This window comes from Diadema setosum, chromosome 3 (genome assembly GCF_964275005.1).
Source record: "Diadema setosum chromosome 3, eeDiaSeto1, whole genome shotgun sequence".
In the NCBI taxonomy this organism is placed as follows: Eukaryota; Metazoa; Echinodermata; class Echinoidea; order Diadematoida; family Diadematidae; genus Diadema; species Diadema setosum.
The window spans coordinates 34,808,920-34,826,352 of NC_092687.1; the positions used below are offsets into that span (position 1 = coordinate 34,808,920).

Below are 17,433 nucleotides of genomic sequence, written 5' to 3' on the forward strand. Positions count from 1 at the left end.
AGAATGGGAGATTTCGCAAAAATGGGTTTTCCACGGGAGATCTCCAGTCGTAAGTGGGACAGTTGGAGTCTCTATATCATATTTCATGGTATGAAGTGACGACATATTGGCTCAATATGTCCAAGCATCCATGCCACGTGCTTGCGGAGACTATTTTGTGAATACCGCGAAACCCCGCTCAACCAAACCAGCTGCAAACGAACATTCCCTGCTAATCTGCATCTCAGGGAGTGATCCCGCGGTTTTTCCTTGCAGAACCGCTATCATGTCACACCGCTGCTCATCGGCTTCCAATTCAACACACAGCACAAAAAAAAAAGAAAAAAAAAATGGCACATGAAGCTTTGCAGGCATTTGTCTACAAGAGGACCTGTTGGCAGCAAGGTCAAAGGTTACAGTGTTTTTATCTTTCTCTTTATCATCGAGATGAACTGCACTGCCCCAGCGCTCAGTCGCCCGTCTCAGCAGACAGGCCGGTGCCACCGACCGACGTATCCTCCATTCTTTTGCTCAGGCCATCAACAGAATGCGCCGAGCATCCCGGCTCCTCTGAACGCCCCTCGCCTCTGGTTCCTTCTGTGACCTCAACCTTTGAACTCGCTGCCTCCCCCTCCTCATCGTCTTCCTCGTCTTCTTCGAGCTCCTGCTGGATCAGCTGCTTGGCCAGCTTGATGTTGAACGCCTCGTTGTAGTGCTGTTTCCTCTTCAGCTGGAATTGCCGCTGCTTTTCTGCAAAGAGGCGAACCACACACTGGCTGATCATCCCAAGATTATTTTCTAACGAAGAGTTTGTTCGCAAGAACGGATAAGTCCATATTTGCCAAATGAAGATATTTGCAATTAAAGGTCAAGACAAATAAAGAGAACAACAATAAAATTTTTGCTCCTTTTGACCATAACTTTAAAAATGTACCTTTATATGTAGTGACCAATATATCATTTAAAAGGTCTCATTTTGTACTTTATGACAGAGACCGTACTTCAAAATCTTCAAAAATGGACTAATCGGTTTTTGCGAACAAACTCTTAAAATTCAGCCTGGTGACTTTTACAAGGAGAATTTCACAACACACGATTGAAAAGCCAAAAGGAAATCTACCTGAGAAGCAAGTGGAAATGAGAAAATTTTACTTAATTTTATGCGCATTAATTTCATTTCAAAATGGAGTCAAAGGGGCCTGAGCTTCTTCCCCTAGCAGAATCTTTGTCAGAGACAAAATGACAAACATGAAGGGTAAGCAAACAAAATTTTACTGCCCTTTCACATCGTCAAGCAAGAATTGCTCAGATGAATTTTGGGCAATTTTCCTTTTGTAACCGAACTTTCATTTTTGCATCTCTTTTCTTGAATGAAATCATATTTTGCCCTTTTTTATCATGAGATGTGGGGTAGGTAAGGAATAGACATTCAAAGGTATTTAAAAATTAATCAGATATGAGTACTACAAAACTTATAGTAACAAATTTATAGAAATATCTATTATGTACATGACTGTGTACGTACTTGGCTGACAAACACACACACACACACACACAAGAAAAAGAAAAAGAAAAAGAAAAAAGGTCCTCAAAACTTTGCGCTTCTTTCTAAATGCAAAGAAAACCCCCAAAAAGTTCATTGCTTACTATCTCACATCTTGTAGATAACCAAAATGTTCCTACATTACCAACACAATACAATTTAGACAATAAAGCGCCATGACCAGCAATGTTCCCATCCCATTCAGAAATTTACTGTTACTTCACATTCCCTCCTATGCTTTACAGTGTGTATACCTCTAATGCTGTGGTCTGTGGCCCCTTGAATACAGAAGGTCCCTCTGAATTTTGAAGGAAGTAGCAACCCCCCCCCCCCCCCCCTCCGAGGGGGAAAAAAATATGCTGTGTTTGCCAACTGCCCTGCATGCTAGATGTGCTTCCTTCACTAACTGGCACAATTGTCTGGAAAGTGATCAGCAATGAACACGGATGACCTAATCCTCCTTTTATACATCTATTTTGTTGCAATAACCATCCTCTTGGACTAAGGTATGTTGCTACACCTGAATGGACTTGCCATGAACTTCACCTACAACTAGGTCAAGTTGCCAAGTTAAAGGACAAGTCCACCTTCATACACAGGTGGATTGAGTGAATGCAACAATATTTATGTAGAACACATCAGTGAAAGTTTGAGGAAAATCTGACAATCTGTTCAAAAGTTATGAATTGCTAATTAAAAGTATCTGCGCAATCACTGCTGAATGAGAAGACTACTACAGTTTGTGATGTCACATGCGTACAACGATATAATTTGAACCCAAAGTGCAAATTATTTCTTGGACTTGTTACTGACGTAAGTTAAGGATGATATTATTTCCCTTGCCTTCTGAAAGAGAGAAGTTGAGTGTTCTTTTGTTACGCGAGAAAAGTGAAAATAAGTTGATTTTTTTGTTATACTTTCTTTATACCATTGTACACTTGTGACATCACAAGCTATAGTAGATTTCTCATCCAGCTGTGACTGAGCAGAAACTTTAAAAATTCACAACTCTTGAACACATTGTTCAATTTTCCTCAAACTCTCACTGATGTGGTCTGCTAATACTGCTGCATTCACTCAACCCACATGTCTATGAAGGCGAACTTGTCCTTTAAAGCATACTATTTGACACACGAGGCATTAATGATGCTTGCCTTTGGCTTCTTCTGTCAACTCCTCTTCCTCATCCTCACTGGATTCTTCCTTGTCACCTTCGTCTTCCCACCATCGTTTCGGGGGACCACTGGAAAGTCTACCATGGACAGGGAAAAAACATGCAATACACACAAATTTACCTCTTGTGGCAGCAAGAAGAAATAATGAAATAAAAAATGCATATTTAATTGACTCAAATTGAAAGCAACATCATATGAAAACACACTGCTCATAGAGACATTGCAAATTTGAGGACACAATACAAGGAGGGTGAATTTCAAATCATTCCTCCTTTAGCTACAATGTAATTCATTAATTTGTTACCTCCACCAAAGAAGATATGTTTTTGTTGGTGCTGGTTTGTTTGTCTGTGCAATATATAACTCAAAAAAGTTGTGAACGGATTTGGATGGAACTTACACTACAAGCTGATAATGACACAAGGAACAGCTGATTAAAGTTTGACGGTGATCCACAAATTTTTGTCAGCTATTACAGGATATCGTACCTTTGTGCAAAAAGGGTCTATGAACTAAGGAGTTCACATACCCAAACTGAAGCGCAGGCTCTGCTTGAGGTGCCACGCACAGCAGGAAGCTGATCGGGTAAGGCTTTTTGCTTTATCATTTGGGTTATTGGGCGATTTTTTTCAGTATGCATGTATGGATGGAAATGAGCTGCTTGGCAGAGGTCTGTGCTCTCTGAATTCTTATCCCAGTCTTGCATTCATTCATATACAGTACAGTAATGATTGCGTTGTCAATAAGATAATGCCAGTCAGTATACCAAAGTCCGTCTACCCCCTCCCCCCCCCCCCCTTCCCCTCGATAGCAATACATTCATGCTCACCCCAAGAATAGACTCTCGAGGCTGGGCAATGGCATGAGGTCTAATGCTGCTGTTCACCAAACTCTTTCTATACTCGATATTTGACATTGGTCAGAGGAACCAATGAAAGATAAGCACATAGAGGGTTCGGTCACTGATCTCTTAAAGGAAATTTCTGGATATGTCACTGGCCAATCACTTTGAAGACCTACACCATGACGCCATGTTACCATGCATACCGCCATACACTTCTGCCTTGTGTAAGGAGCTCAGGACATCACATTTTCTTTGTGACAATCTCTGCTGGAAAACTGTGTGCATGTCTGCACAAGAACGTGTATGATGACAGTTGGGCAGCGCAACAGCTTTAACCGTTTGTACCGTACAGCATGAATGGGTCTATCCGACGAGCTATCCAGATATGTCACGATAAGAGATCAATGGTTGGGCTACACTTACTTCTTGTTGATTTCGGTAGCATTCAGCGTAGCCTCGTCCTCGTCGCTCTGCGGGTCAACATCCTCCAGACCCTCCTCGGGCTCCACGTAGTTGGTGTAGGGCGTGTCCGGTTCATCCACCTTCATGTGGCCGTAGTCCTTGTCAGCCGGGTGGAAGGTGGCCAGGATATTCATCTCATCCCATTTGATGCCATCCCTGGAGAGAGAGAGAGAGAGAGAGAGAGAGAGAGAGAGAGAAATTTGGTAGATAATGCTAAATACTTTTGAGGTTTTAATTTCATTTAGTGAAAAGTTGTTGATCCGCTCACAAGTTATCTTGTATACAAATAAACAGACAGACAGACAGACAACTAGCCTAAACATAGTCGGAATATTGACAGACAAATAGATGAAGCTGAAACATTTATAAACACTGCCGACTGTACAGTAGGTTTCACCTACAGGTTGATGTAACTGGTTTATGTTCTTGATGCCAATAACAGAACAGCTGCAATTGTACTAGATGGTTTTTGGTCGTTTTAAGCCACCACACTGTGGTTCAAAGCGGCTCAATAACTTCAGCAGGGTGTGCAGGAATCATACGCAAGGGGACTGATGGCGATAAGTGATTGATGACCACGTCTCAGTAATACAGTATAGCAGTAATCAGTATAGATGGACTAACTATTCATCGACCACTTTTTGACTAAATATCTTATATCTTACAAAATATCCCTCAGTTTCACCTTGATTCAATTCCACTCGAGGCAGAAAATACCCTAGATTCAAATCCCTAGTTCAGTTTTTTTCTGGAATCATCCCGCGACGCGACACTACAACACATCACGCATCCAGCACATTACAGACAGCGCGCAAGCTGTGAAATTTTGAGAGTGAGCTTGCGCACGCACGGGAGGATACGGTATCCTTCGGTGCGTGCATGTGTATTGTGCTGGATGCGTGATAATGAATGTGACGTCGCGTCGCAGGATGATTCCCGAAAAAGCGCCCAAAGGTTAGCGGGCGGCGGAATTGACGAAGAAAGTGAACTTGTCATACCTACAAAGTGATTAGTTTGCTAACAAACTAGAGTACCCTCCTACTCTATCAGTGTGGAATAGTAATTTGGAATACACGTATGAGATGCACAAGATCAGGTTAGTACTGATTTTATTTTTCTCGTCACAAATTTTTGTAAAAAGATGTCAGACACACAAAAAAAAAAAAACAGACACAATTTTTTCTTCTTTTCATCATGGATAGTGGACATGCGTGTGTAACAAAAAATCACCGTGCAAAGTTGTGAGAGGAATAAAAAGTGAATAGGGAGCTTCTTGAGGCTCTCCCCCAGGAGGCCTCATGAGGCTTTCGGCAGGCCTCGTGAGGCGGGGCAGTGCTCGTACAGGGGAGCAGGCCTCTTGAGCGGGTTTCCCGCACTGATATCATGCTCTCACCAACTCATGTGTGATTGTGTGTGTGTGTGCCAATACATGCAGTGCACTGTGTGAATCTTCAGCTTTGAGATTACACACACAGTCGTCCACTGTATGCAGGTCTGCTAGTCGGTAGAATCGCCCCTTTCCCAGGGCCCCCAGCCCTGCAATCTACGAGCACGCATATACATGCAAATTCCTTTCTACCACTGCGCCAGCCTGGCCAGGTGGCTGGCATACTTGTTGGGTGTCAGACTGTCAGTTTCCCTCTATCTACAGTACCATCATTTTTTTTTTCTTATTCCTCACCTTACATTAGAGGTGGGCTATAGAGGGTGACATTTTCAGAACATGCTCATCACACCTTAGTTTGATGACTTTGTGCCTACTGACACCATTTTTGAAAAAAAGAACGAAAAAAATGCGAAATCCAGGGTGCCCCAGCCGAAATCGTAAAAAATCCAAGATGGCCGCCGTTTCGGCTTAAAAAAGACATTTTTGGCTACAACTCGGCTATTTTTTGGTCTATTGTGATGGTTTTGGTGTCTAACCCCATGTTTTGGGGGTCAAGGAAGTGGATTATAATGATAATTTTGGTGTAAAACCTAATCTTCCACATGATACTAACCTTTTTCCCATATTTAGGGTTAAATTTTCCTTGTCCTTTACCCTTACCCCACCCGCCATTTTTTGCACTTTTTTCTGTATTTTTTAAAAATCATGTTATCTACCATACTCTTAATAACAAGTTCTAGCTATCAATCTGGTGTTTTCTACCAATGATACAACAAGAAATATAACTTACGTTATATGATACCGGTATGCAGATACCGGTATGTGGCTGGTGCATTTAGGATGCATGGTAACTGTGCAACCAGTGCTAATACTGTATCTGCTTTATAGTGCCCATTGACATTCATTGGTCAATAGACCTTTAACAATAGTCAAAGTGTACAATTCTACTGTACAAAATGTAAGTGTACAATTTTGTAAAATGACTTGAATAAGCCTTCTATATGCCAATTGTCCAGCACAAAGCCAAATGTACTTTACTGGATGATGTACACTGTATCTGCCGTCTTGCCTAAAAACACATTTTTACTATAACTCAGTCAGCTTTTTCATCTTTTAGCCTAGTTTTGGTGTTTCACCATCACCACTTGGTCCCTTATTTCTCATGCCTGCTTTTCCCTACCACGTACGGTATATTGCTGTACTTTTATAAAGTAAGAATCCTCACGTTTGATGGGTAATTTGATACCATTTGAGTGATTTTCCAACCAGTTCTATGACAAACAAATGTTAAGTATGATGTATGTTCCTCACATAGCATCATAATGGTAAAGTCATCATCTCACTCTCTGTGACTGAAAGTGCCTAAAGCTGAGGTAATTAATATCTGTTGACTTTATCAGTTATTTCCAGTTCTCTTTTCCAATTCCAAAATGTGGCCCAAGCACAACAAGCAGTTAGAGTATGTGCATCTAGGCTGTCTGTTACAGGAACATAAAACATGGAGAGGCCCATTAACAATGTTGACAAACTCAAGGAATGTCTGGATACCCGAGATCTCATCAAACTCAACTTATAGCTATTTTAGGTGGAGAGCTGTCATACCGCAGACTCATATCCCATCGAGATTATTGTACACCCACACGTGTACACTTTGTATAAGGTCTCGATACCAAATCTCTGCTCAAGGTGAAAATGAAGGTGAGCTTGACTCTTCTTGTGACTGGAGGAGAGTCTGATAATCGATCTCCCTGCCCCTGATCTGCCTACTGAAGATGACATGGTGAATGCATTCAATCGAAAGTCAACCAATGGCATCATACAACCAACTGCCCATACCAACCTTGAAGATATTGTTGATAGTAAACTAGGCATCAATGATTCTACATCTTAATTGTGATATTGGATTACATACAAAGGTGCACGATGAAACTGGTACCTTGGTATGTGTTGAGACCAAGAGCATGAGGCATATGGAATCGAGCACATGGAAAAAATGAAAGGGACAGATCAGCATCAACACTTGTGATGCCCAAAGCAAGCTGATGTACGGACAGTACTGCTGATGCAGATTCTTCCATGTATAATACATTGACTCATGGGATGCATCATCCAGCCGAAACATTACCTTTGTGCTGGACAATACTGGCATATCACAGAAGGCTTATTCAAATCATTTTAAAATTCAATTTGTGCACCTACAGTAGAACTGTAGTGTATGATTACATGTCTAATGACCAAATGCTAATTAGCACTACAAAGCAGATACAGTACAGTATAAGCACTGGCTTCACAGTTACCATGCATCCTGAATGCACCAGCCACATATACCGATATCTGCATGACACATACATATAGCGTAAGTTATTTGTATTTCTTGTTGTATCGTCAGTAGAAAACACCAGATTGATAGCTAGTACTTGCTGTTAAGAGTGTGGTAGATAACATGACTATAAAAAAATACAGAAAAAAGTGCAAAAAAATGGCGGGTGGGGTGGGGGTAAAGGACAAGGAAAATTTAACCCTAAATATGGGAAAAAGGTCAGTATCATGTGGAAGATTATGTTTTACACCAAAATTATTATTATAATCCACTTCCTTGACCCCCAAAACATGGGGTTAGACACCAAAACCATCACAATAGACCAAAAAATAGCCGAGTTATAGCCAAAAATGTCTTTTTTAAGCCGAAACGGCGGGCATCTTGGATTTTTAACGATTTCGGCCGGGGCACCCTGAATTTCGCATTTTTTTCGTTCTTTTTTTCAAAAATGGTGTCAGTAGGCATAAAGTCATCAAACTAAGGTGTGATGAGCATGTTCTGAAAATGTGACCTAAAATTGACCCTCTATAGCCCACCTCTACTTACATGAGACACCTGCATGGCTGCTAGCAAGTGGTTTGTTGTTTAATCAGCACAGTGTTTCTTTCTTTCTCTGTCATTCATGGGATCGGGTCAGGGCGAGGGATATCAAAAGAAAGAAGTCGAGAGACAACAAGTTGTCCCTTGCACCGTACCCAATACCATCAAATTGTCATTACGATCGCTGACAATTTTTATTTTTCTTAAGTCTCAAAATCGGGTTGCGTCTTATACATTGTATGGGTGCATCTAAACACGGAACTTACCCGGTAAATGGTATTTTCCACTCTACAAGAGGGTTATTTTGTGGATCAAATGAATGGAGGTTTGTTCCGATAATGCCTTTGACAAAATTGTGCCGTGTCCTTTCTTATCGACGTTTTGCGTCTGTGTGTCGTAGCGTGCGGCCTGCGGGTAAACTACTGTCGTATTTGACGCTGTGGTTATCGTCGGGCTTGACAACTGTGCATGGTTTAACGTAATGTCCACATACTTGGTTTCACGTTGTGTGGTTTGCAGGGGCCAATACCGGCCATCACTTAAGCGGGGGCACCGCTTAATCAACTGTTAAACAGGAGAAAAACTTGTCTCTACTCTCACCGCTTAATCGCAGCTGCGATTAAGCGGTGAGCACTGTACCGATAATATACTGTATGGCTGTAATGCACTTGTCAATGTAATGACGCACCCCACTACCCCGGACATGGGTGCGTCATGGTCATTTTTTGACTGACCACACGGGGTTTTTGACGGACACCACAGTCACTTTTTTGACGGACAACACGTTGAAAGTGACGCACACCTCGGTCACTTTTTTGACGGACATCCTCGGTACATTTGACGCACCCCCGTAAATACTGAAACGATTTTTGCATACGTTTTATTCACGCAATTTCATTTTCTTTTGGTTCGTAAACATAATTAGGTGATACGCTATCAGCGTATCACCTATTGTGATTGTCAAAATCTCTCTTTATTTTTTTTTATTCTTCTTTCTTTCTGGACAATTTTGTGTCGTCAATATCTCAACAATGACATTACGGAATGACATGAAATTTTCAGTCAACATGTCTCATAACAATATCTAGCCACAATAAGGTTTTCATGACAGTAACATATCTATGACGTCATTTAGGCGCCATTTTGTGATTTTCGGACCTTGTCACATGATCGATCATAACTTCATAACTAGATGTAATTTCTGCGTCATTTTCGGTGGACATAAAGTTCAGGTCACGCTCTATCTTACTTTTTAACGCTAGTTACCCAGGTCTTCATTACGCGTGCGTAAGAGCGCGTCAAAATTTTAAAAGGCTCAAAACGACTTCCCAATGGGAAATCTCGAAGTTTCAGACAATTTTAAGCGTTTCAAACATTTTCTCGCGTGCGCGTCCGTCCGCGCAATTTCGCGCGCAGAGGGCGTAACCAACATGAAAATGCAATTTTTTTGACTGATTTGGATTCCTGATACTTTGAGTAACAATATCCACTGATTTCCGATCGATGTTGACCTATAACAAAGGAATGGGCTGGCGTCAAAGTTGAAATTTCGTGTGCGCGTCTATGTGGAAATATAGCGAAAAACATGTCTTTGTTTATTTCGCAATAGCTCTTTAAAAAGTCCGTTGACCCTATGTTTTTATTGCATATTACAAAAGCATATGAATTGGAAATAACGTTTCAAGTATCAATATTTCCCGAAATACATTATGACGTCATCATATCATCATCTGAAATCAAAAAAGTGGAATTAATTTTTTTGAGGTACTGTTTCTAACATTCATTTGCTCGTATCTCTGTTGTTTAAGCTCAATATTATCCCAAATTCACATATGTTGTACTTTTAACATTTGCCTTTCAAGTCCATGTCATGGTTTTGAAATTTGATGACGTTATCATACTTTAAATTGTGATTAAAAGTAAAGATGTAAAATCGGACAAGTTTACGTGTTATGTCTATGGGAAGTGATTTTTTTTAAAACCATCCATTGACTTGACAACGTTTAAGCAACTTTATCTCAGCTGATTTTGCTTCATTTCCTCTGAAATTTAAGTATGTTGTAGCTGAGACAATAAGCTGCAGTTATCATGCATTTTGTTCTTTGAAATCTTCTCATGAGGTTGACAATTTTGCAGTTTAAAACTGAAAATGAGAATGGAATGTGGATGAATCGATTCCTGATTCATCTTTCACATACATAAGTTTACGTTCCTCATATTTTCTCGTCGAGACGTATGGCCGAGTGGTTAAAGGCGCCGTCTCAGAGACGTGAGGTTGCACTCGTGCAGGTTCGAACCCCACAAGATCACGAAACAAAATACCTAGCTATTTTACTTTTTTTTTCTTCAATGGTGTATTACACATTCGTCCATGTAGAAATTACGTTCGTATATAAACGCACCTATACACACACACACACACACACACACACACACACAATATCCCTCTGTTTTGTGTTGGAGACCACATTGCTTCGACTGCTGCAGAATGTTGCATCCTGACTCTGTCAAATAGTATGTAATGACGACAACGGAGGTGTTGTACTTTGAGCAATTGTCTTTCAAGTCCATGTCATTGTTTTGTACTTTGATGACGTCATCACACTGAAAATTGTGATTAAAGGCAAGGTATCAAAATCAGCCGATTATAGGTTTTATGTCTGCGGGACGTATTTTTCCGAAATTGCCAGAAATGGCACAGCGACCTCAGTCGTTACAAGGCCGCATTTCCTTCTAGCAATGCAATACATGTTCACGCGGCCACAATTGTTGAGTGGGCATTGACTTTTTCCCCCTGTAATATCTATACATTTTTTTTCGGCCTTACCGTTTCCGTGGATGTCCCGTGGCCGAGTGGTTAGAGAAACCGTTTTGCATGCACGCTCAATATAAATTCAAGGTGCCTACATCTCATTCTTTTCTTTGTCGATCACAGATGACCGACATCTGATGACCCCAGGCGTATCACCTAACTCGTCAGTGTGACGAGTTTCATGTCTCGTTTGTAAAAGTTTCGGCAAGTTTCCCTTACCATGGCCCTGTAAGCACCGTACCGTCATTCACCGTACATCACGCTGCTGCTACGATATTCCTCCGTACAGTAGTAGGCCTAGTATGTATTCTGTGCATGCAATCCATACATGACAATCACATGTGTGCAGATGCGCTGTGTGTGCGCGGCCATTGCTAGTGCGGTGGATGCATACTGCTGCAGCGCGGGTACACACCACGCCACTGCATTCCCGCGAGTAAAACACATACAGCCTAGTCGCTGTTGGTACTGTACGTAGAGATTCGCACAGCTAACAGAGTTGATCGCGCGTCTGGTCGGGCTATCCCGCGAGCAGAAAATGGCATGCTGCAGGCAGTTTCTTCTGCTGCCGCTTCTTTTACTGTCAAGAATTCGCCTTTGTCACCACAGATTTCATGGGTTTGTTGGAGGGAAAATGTAAGGAGAAAGGGTGGCTTTTAGATTATGTGCTTGCCAGATTCTGGCAAGCATTTTTCCCTCTTATTCCAAAACATTTCCCGAATTTGATTTTCACTTGCCGCGGGACAGCGCTCACTGTAATTTCACTCGCGGTATGTGTATCCGGTACTGGTAGCGTGCAAAAATGCGTGCAGTTTTCCATAGCCAAGTGACGTACCAGGACGCGCCGCGCCCCTCGGTTTAAAATAATGCATGTTATTTTCCATAGCCAAGTGACGTACCATGACGCACCCCTCGGTCAAAATTTTGACTGACAATGATGGGATTTTGACGCACCCCTCGGTCAAAAATTTGACGGACAAAGCTGGTAAAATGACGAACACCTGGGTCACAAATTTGACGGACCAAACGAGGAAATGACGCACCCATGTACTCAGTAGACCAAACAGGAAGCAGTGATCGGGAATTACAGGCCAACGCCTTCTTCCTGTACCAGATGATGATGATGATGATGATGATGTCCGGGGGTAGTGGGGTGAGTCATTACATACATGTACATTGACAAGTGCATAAAAGTGCACAATCACAATTGCCTTCCGCTGCAATCTTCCAGTGAAATCATCCGAAGTAGACAGTCAAGAACCTACACTAGTAAAGTCGCCAACACAGCCCACAGCTACAGTAGCTCAGGCCCAGGGCTCAGCTCAGGCCCTCGCCTCAGTCACACACACACACACATACACACGCACACACGTACACACACAAGCAACCAAGCCAAGCCTAACATAATTACAAATAGGTGGGACCGTTCACATCGACTCTGTGATATGTACATCGAGATCGTCATTTCACTCACTCTGGCCTATTTGCAGGATCATCAAAATGTCTTTCTGGCTTCAATATACTCTTTGGCTGACGCTCTAGTTTTTCTGCCATAACTTTCGCAAAGCTTTCGTCGTTCGTGGCTTCTTTCTACCAGTGTCTACCTGCACGTACGGTGTCGAGACGAAATCCGAATACAGCACACGACCCTTGACTTTACATCAGGCTCTGACTTGATATTTCGTTAAAAACTAAACATTTTTCAACAATAACCATTCACAGAAATCTGTCCACGCAATGAAAATATACCAATTATTTACAAATATAATTAATGGAACGTTATAATCAAGAAAAATATATTCATGCCAAACAATAAAGTAGCAAAACTCCAGCAAAATCATAAAGAATGTGTCTGATGGGGCACCAAAGAGATGGGCACAGTACTGATATTTCATCGTACTCGTCGAATCGTTTGTAAACATACGATACGCGAGGCCCTTAAGCCCCCGTCACACTACAGCGTATAAATCAGCGAATGCCTAGCGGATGGGCAAAATTTGGCAAAGTCCAGATACGCTCGAATCCGCTCGAATCCGCAAGCAAAACGTCGTTTTCGAACGTTCGCCTAACGAATGATGAGCATATGCTAACCGTGTTACGAGCGGATTAAGTAGCGAATGAAAGCGAAAGCGTACAGTCCGCCCAGCGGATGCTGAGGGGACAAAGCGAATGAGGAGCGAATGCCCAACATATGCAGAGCGATACTGCGGCAGTCACGCGACGGATCTCGACTGACGCACATTTTCCCAAATCATTTTGAGTAGTGACAGTGTCGAGTAACGTTGTGATTGTGAGAATGGCCCCAAAAAGAAGGAAGGAGAAGTCACCACCAAGTGCTGCTGATGTCATTACCCTCGACAGTCCTCAAGATTCCTGTGTTCCTTCTGATGATCACGTTGACGATGATGTGGGGAGTCCAACATCCTCCATTACGTCTGGTGCCTCCAACTGTTCCTAGCCTGGACCTTCAGCGAAAAAAAAAAAAAAAAAAAAAAAGCCAGAAGCAAACGCCGGGACTTTAATATCCCGGAAGTTCGATGAGAAGCTGATTATACAACCCGAACTGCCCTCGTCTTCGGATCCAGGCCCTGATCCACATCGTTCTTCGATGTTTTCCTCTCCTCCGTTTTCTCTTGTCTTGGATGTATTTGGCGATTGCCAGCTGGTTTAGGTCATGCTCATGTTGATGAACAGCTAGAAGATATTGCATCTGAAATCTCTGAGCGTCCTCCATTTCTGATGACCAACTGATAAATGCTACCTGTGCTGTCCAGATTTGCTGTGCGAATTTGGACGAACGGCGAACGAATGAGAAGCGAACGCAGAGCGACTACAACTTTCGATTAGCGGGCGCTAAGCGACCACAAAGCGTATTGTCATTCCGTTCGTCATCCGCTCAAGATTTTGGACATGTCCAAAATCAAAATTTGTCTCCGGCGGATCTCTGCGAATCTCTGCGAACAGCTAGCGGATACAGCGAACGCCAAGCGGGTCACGAACGATGAGCAACGGATGTGAGCGTATCTCCAAATTTTCGGATCCGCTGGGCATTCGTTGGCTAGATACGCTCTAGTGTGACGGGGGCTTTAGCTCCGTAGGTCATCGTCGTAGGATTCGTATAGTGTAGAACACTAGGCCTACGTTATACACAGATCCGATCCTTCATGCATACTGTACGGAGACATCCGCTCCCTTCAAGATCTTTGATGATTCATTCTCGATCCCCTCGCTCGCTCGCTCGCTCGCTCCCCCCGATCCGAGGCATGCAAGCTAGCTAGCCGCGCAAGCCGCGCAGTGCAGTTGACGAGAGTGCTAGGCTAGTGCAATGGAAACACACACTCTATTGCACACTATTATTGCACAATAACAGGGGATTTTTGGAGGAAAGGGACTTTTTTTCTGAAGAGACTCCAAACACATTCTGGCCTACTGTTATTGATCCGTACTTGGTGGTGGTAAGTTATACTCTACGTAATTTCCAGATTAGTTGGAGGGGATTTTTGCTTTGTTTCGTAGTGTACAAATTATACGTCGTATAATTCAACTGAATTGACAAGTTCACGCACGTTCGCAGCAGCTGTATTAAAAACTGAAGAGCCTGTGCTGTAACGTACTGCGCTGACTGTGCTGTGGACTTTGTTATTCTAAGGAGCTAGGTTCTATATAGCTCCTTGGTTATTCTGTTCGAACATTGACAATCTCAGACTCAATAAACAAATGCGAATTAGATTCAAACGTTAGAAGATAATAGAAACTGTCTACACCTTTAAACGTGTTGAAATACCCCCGGCCCGGGTAAGACGTGGCGGTACTCGTTGGACGTTAGAGAGGTCGGATTCGATTGAGTTTACTTACTGTTTAGTTTACAATTTTGACTCAGAGTCTGACTGTCCACTGAAGTCTAACAAGACGTCTAACGTTACTGTTGAAACTGGCAATTTACGCCTTGGCAGCAGGTTTTTCTAACGTTACAACATTCTACACGTGTATCTTGACATTGTGTATTGCAGATGTTGTGGACGGTTATTGCAGATGATTTATTTGATGCATGTGGTAAGTTATGTTGCTGATTAACGTTACAGCTGATTAAATTGCACAATGACAATTTAAACCCCTTCCTTGCCCTTGTCTAATTTTAGATTCTAATGTTAATTAATCTAAGTTTAACTATTAATCAGTAAACGTGAACTCCTCAAAAAAGTCATGTGATTCCAATTTGATGTATCATGTATTTGTCTTCAAACTAGGCCTAACACTCGTTAGACTAGACCTAGGCCTATATTATTTTATTCAAATGTGACATTGTAAAAAAAGCCTGATTAATTGTCTTTACAATGACATTGACAACTCACTTGTTTACATTAATTTATGCATTCCTGTAAAATGCACAGTAGTCAGTATAGTAAGGGTACTAGATCTCGCGCAGGGACCTAATGATCGCGCATAGCGTAACTGCGTATAGCAAGCGATATTACGCGTAGGACTAAGCGCAAAATTTGCCGATACGCCCATGGAATAAACATACCTGACTTACCGCTCAACATGAGAAGGAAGCAGGTAAGAAATTTTGATTTCCAACGAATTTTCCACTAAATTTCCAATTTTTTACCTTGTGCAAACCTACCTTCCCTTAAAATCTGTTCTAAGGATGTTGTAGCCTAGACGTGTCGTCTCGCTTGTCTCGTTCGTAGTCGATAGAATTCGTAATTTGTTCGATCGATCGTTTACCACGTGACGTCATCATACACAAGAACAATGTATGCTGCCAGCTACGCTGAAATACTGTTAATAAATTATGTTGTTTGAAGTCAAATTTTAACACAACGATTATAATATTACAAAGGAATAAATATTTCAGTCTATCGAAGTTGAAGTGTGATTTCAATTTGAATTTGCTTGTGATTTCTTGCGCTAACTTGTGATATATTTGTGACAGGGGAGGGCCATAATATGAAGAAAACAAATTAGATGAGAGTGTGACAAATGGGTGACGAAAATGAGAGGGTGACGAATGGGTAAGCACACACACAAACACACACACACACACACACACACACACACACACACACAAAGTATATGTTCATATTTTACTTTTTTCCATTTTATATTACGTGTATATTATTGGTTAAAGTGATTAGAAATATTGTAAGAAAACTTTATAAATGAAAATCATTAACGATTATGAAAATATCAATGATAGAAATAATGATAATAAGAATGATAAAATGATGATGGTGGTGGAAGTAATAATAATAATGAAAATGATAATGATGATGATGATTATGATGATCGATGATGGTGGTGGTGATAATAGTAATAATGATGATATTAATAATAACAATAATAATAATAATAATGATAATAATAATAACACATATAATAATAATAATAACAATAATATACACAAGTTAGGTAAAACTGCTGTTGCTTATAACAGGGACAAATTTAATATCAAGTGAAAAAATATTCTACGAAAGCCGGAGCACGTTACAGCCGCAGAGGGGCAGACACTTTCACGCATGAAACTACAGAGGGCAGCTGCGCGATCTTTACATACCCCGAGAAATTGAACGCATAAAAGAAAGTCCGACATACAAACGGCGACAGCGCACTACTCCGTCATCGTATCATCAGGAGATTCTGGGAGGTGATTTTTCTGCTTTTTCGTGATATTCATTGAGAAATTCAGGTACGATTATAGAATAACTTCTATTATAAGAGCATTTCAAATTTACGTGCGCGATATCTAGACCCCTCAACCATACTGCATGCTGCATGAGTACGAGGAAAAGTGAAATGTGAAATGTTGCAAAATAGAGCAAACGTGTTATGTCAAACAGTGTAATTCCATTTGCTTTGTCGTTTCAAAGAAGGAATGCGCTTGAAAAGAATGCATTGTGAGATTATCATGACATTAGATTCCAGGCTTCATCCATAGTCATACATTGTAGATTTAAAAGACTGCACTACATTTGTAGTATCTGCAGATTAAAATTAAGGCAACAATTGGTAGGCCTACACTTTGTAAAGGTTGACCAAACAATCATCTGATGTCTAGGAAATGGGAGTTTTTGAAAGTGCTCTCATTCCAACATTGCTTTAAATATGCCAGTGGCCTTTTTTTCTTTCTTTCTTTTGTCATCAAAACTGTACATTATCAAGACAATTTAGCGGAATTGTTGCGACTTTTCAGTGTTCATCTGTCCCCATACTCGGCTGTTTTGGACATTCCAAGAACACCCAGTCATAGCAAGTGAGGTGTCATTTTAAAGATAATTAATCAGGCTTTCTTATACATTGTATGATGTCATATTTAATGAAAATAATGCAGGTATTAGAAAAATATGATATACACTTGTATCAAACCTTAA

The 17,433-nt window shown here is 41.3% G+C and overlaps 1 protein-coding gene across 1 annotated transcript; it reads right to left on the bottom strand.

Moving 5' to 3' along the window:
• Positions 1-347: 347 nt before the first annotated feature.
• LOC140226349 (protein phosphatase inhibitor 2-like) lies at positions 348-12,688 on the bottom strand. The gene is made up of 4 exons (XM_072306836.1): positions 12,537-12,688; positions 3,965-4,159; positions 2,677-2,774; positions 348-729 (listed from the first exon to the last, which is right to left on the bottom strand). The coding sequence occupies exons 1-4, from the start codon at positions 12,614-12,616 to the stop codon at positions 449-451; spliced, it is 654 nt and encodes a 217-aa protein (XP_072162937.1). The 5' UTR covers positions 12,617-12,688; the 3' UTR covers positions 348-448.
• Positions 12,689-17,433: the final 4,745 nt, after the last annotated feature.

What these genes read in the sequence shown, in the direction of transcription:
- LOC140226349 (XM_072306836.1), bottom strand. Translation starts at nt 12,616, where the DNA reads ATGGCAGAAAAACTAGAGCGTCAGCCAAAGAGTATATTGAAGCCAGAA. An exon ending in GCTACCGAAATCAACAAGAA is followed by an intron (nt 2,775 to 3,964) that starts GTAAGTGTAGCC and finishes TGTCCATGGTAG; the next exon opens with ACTTTCCAGTGGTCCCCCGA. An exon ending in GTTGACAGAAGAAGCCAAAG is followed by an intron (nt 730 to 2,676) that starts GCAAGCATCATT and finishes GCCTCTTTGCAG; the next exon opens with AAAAGCAGCGGCAATTCCAG.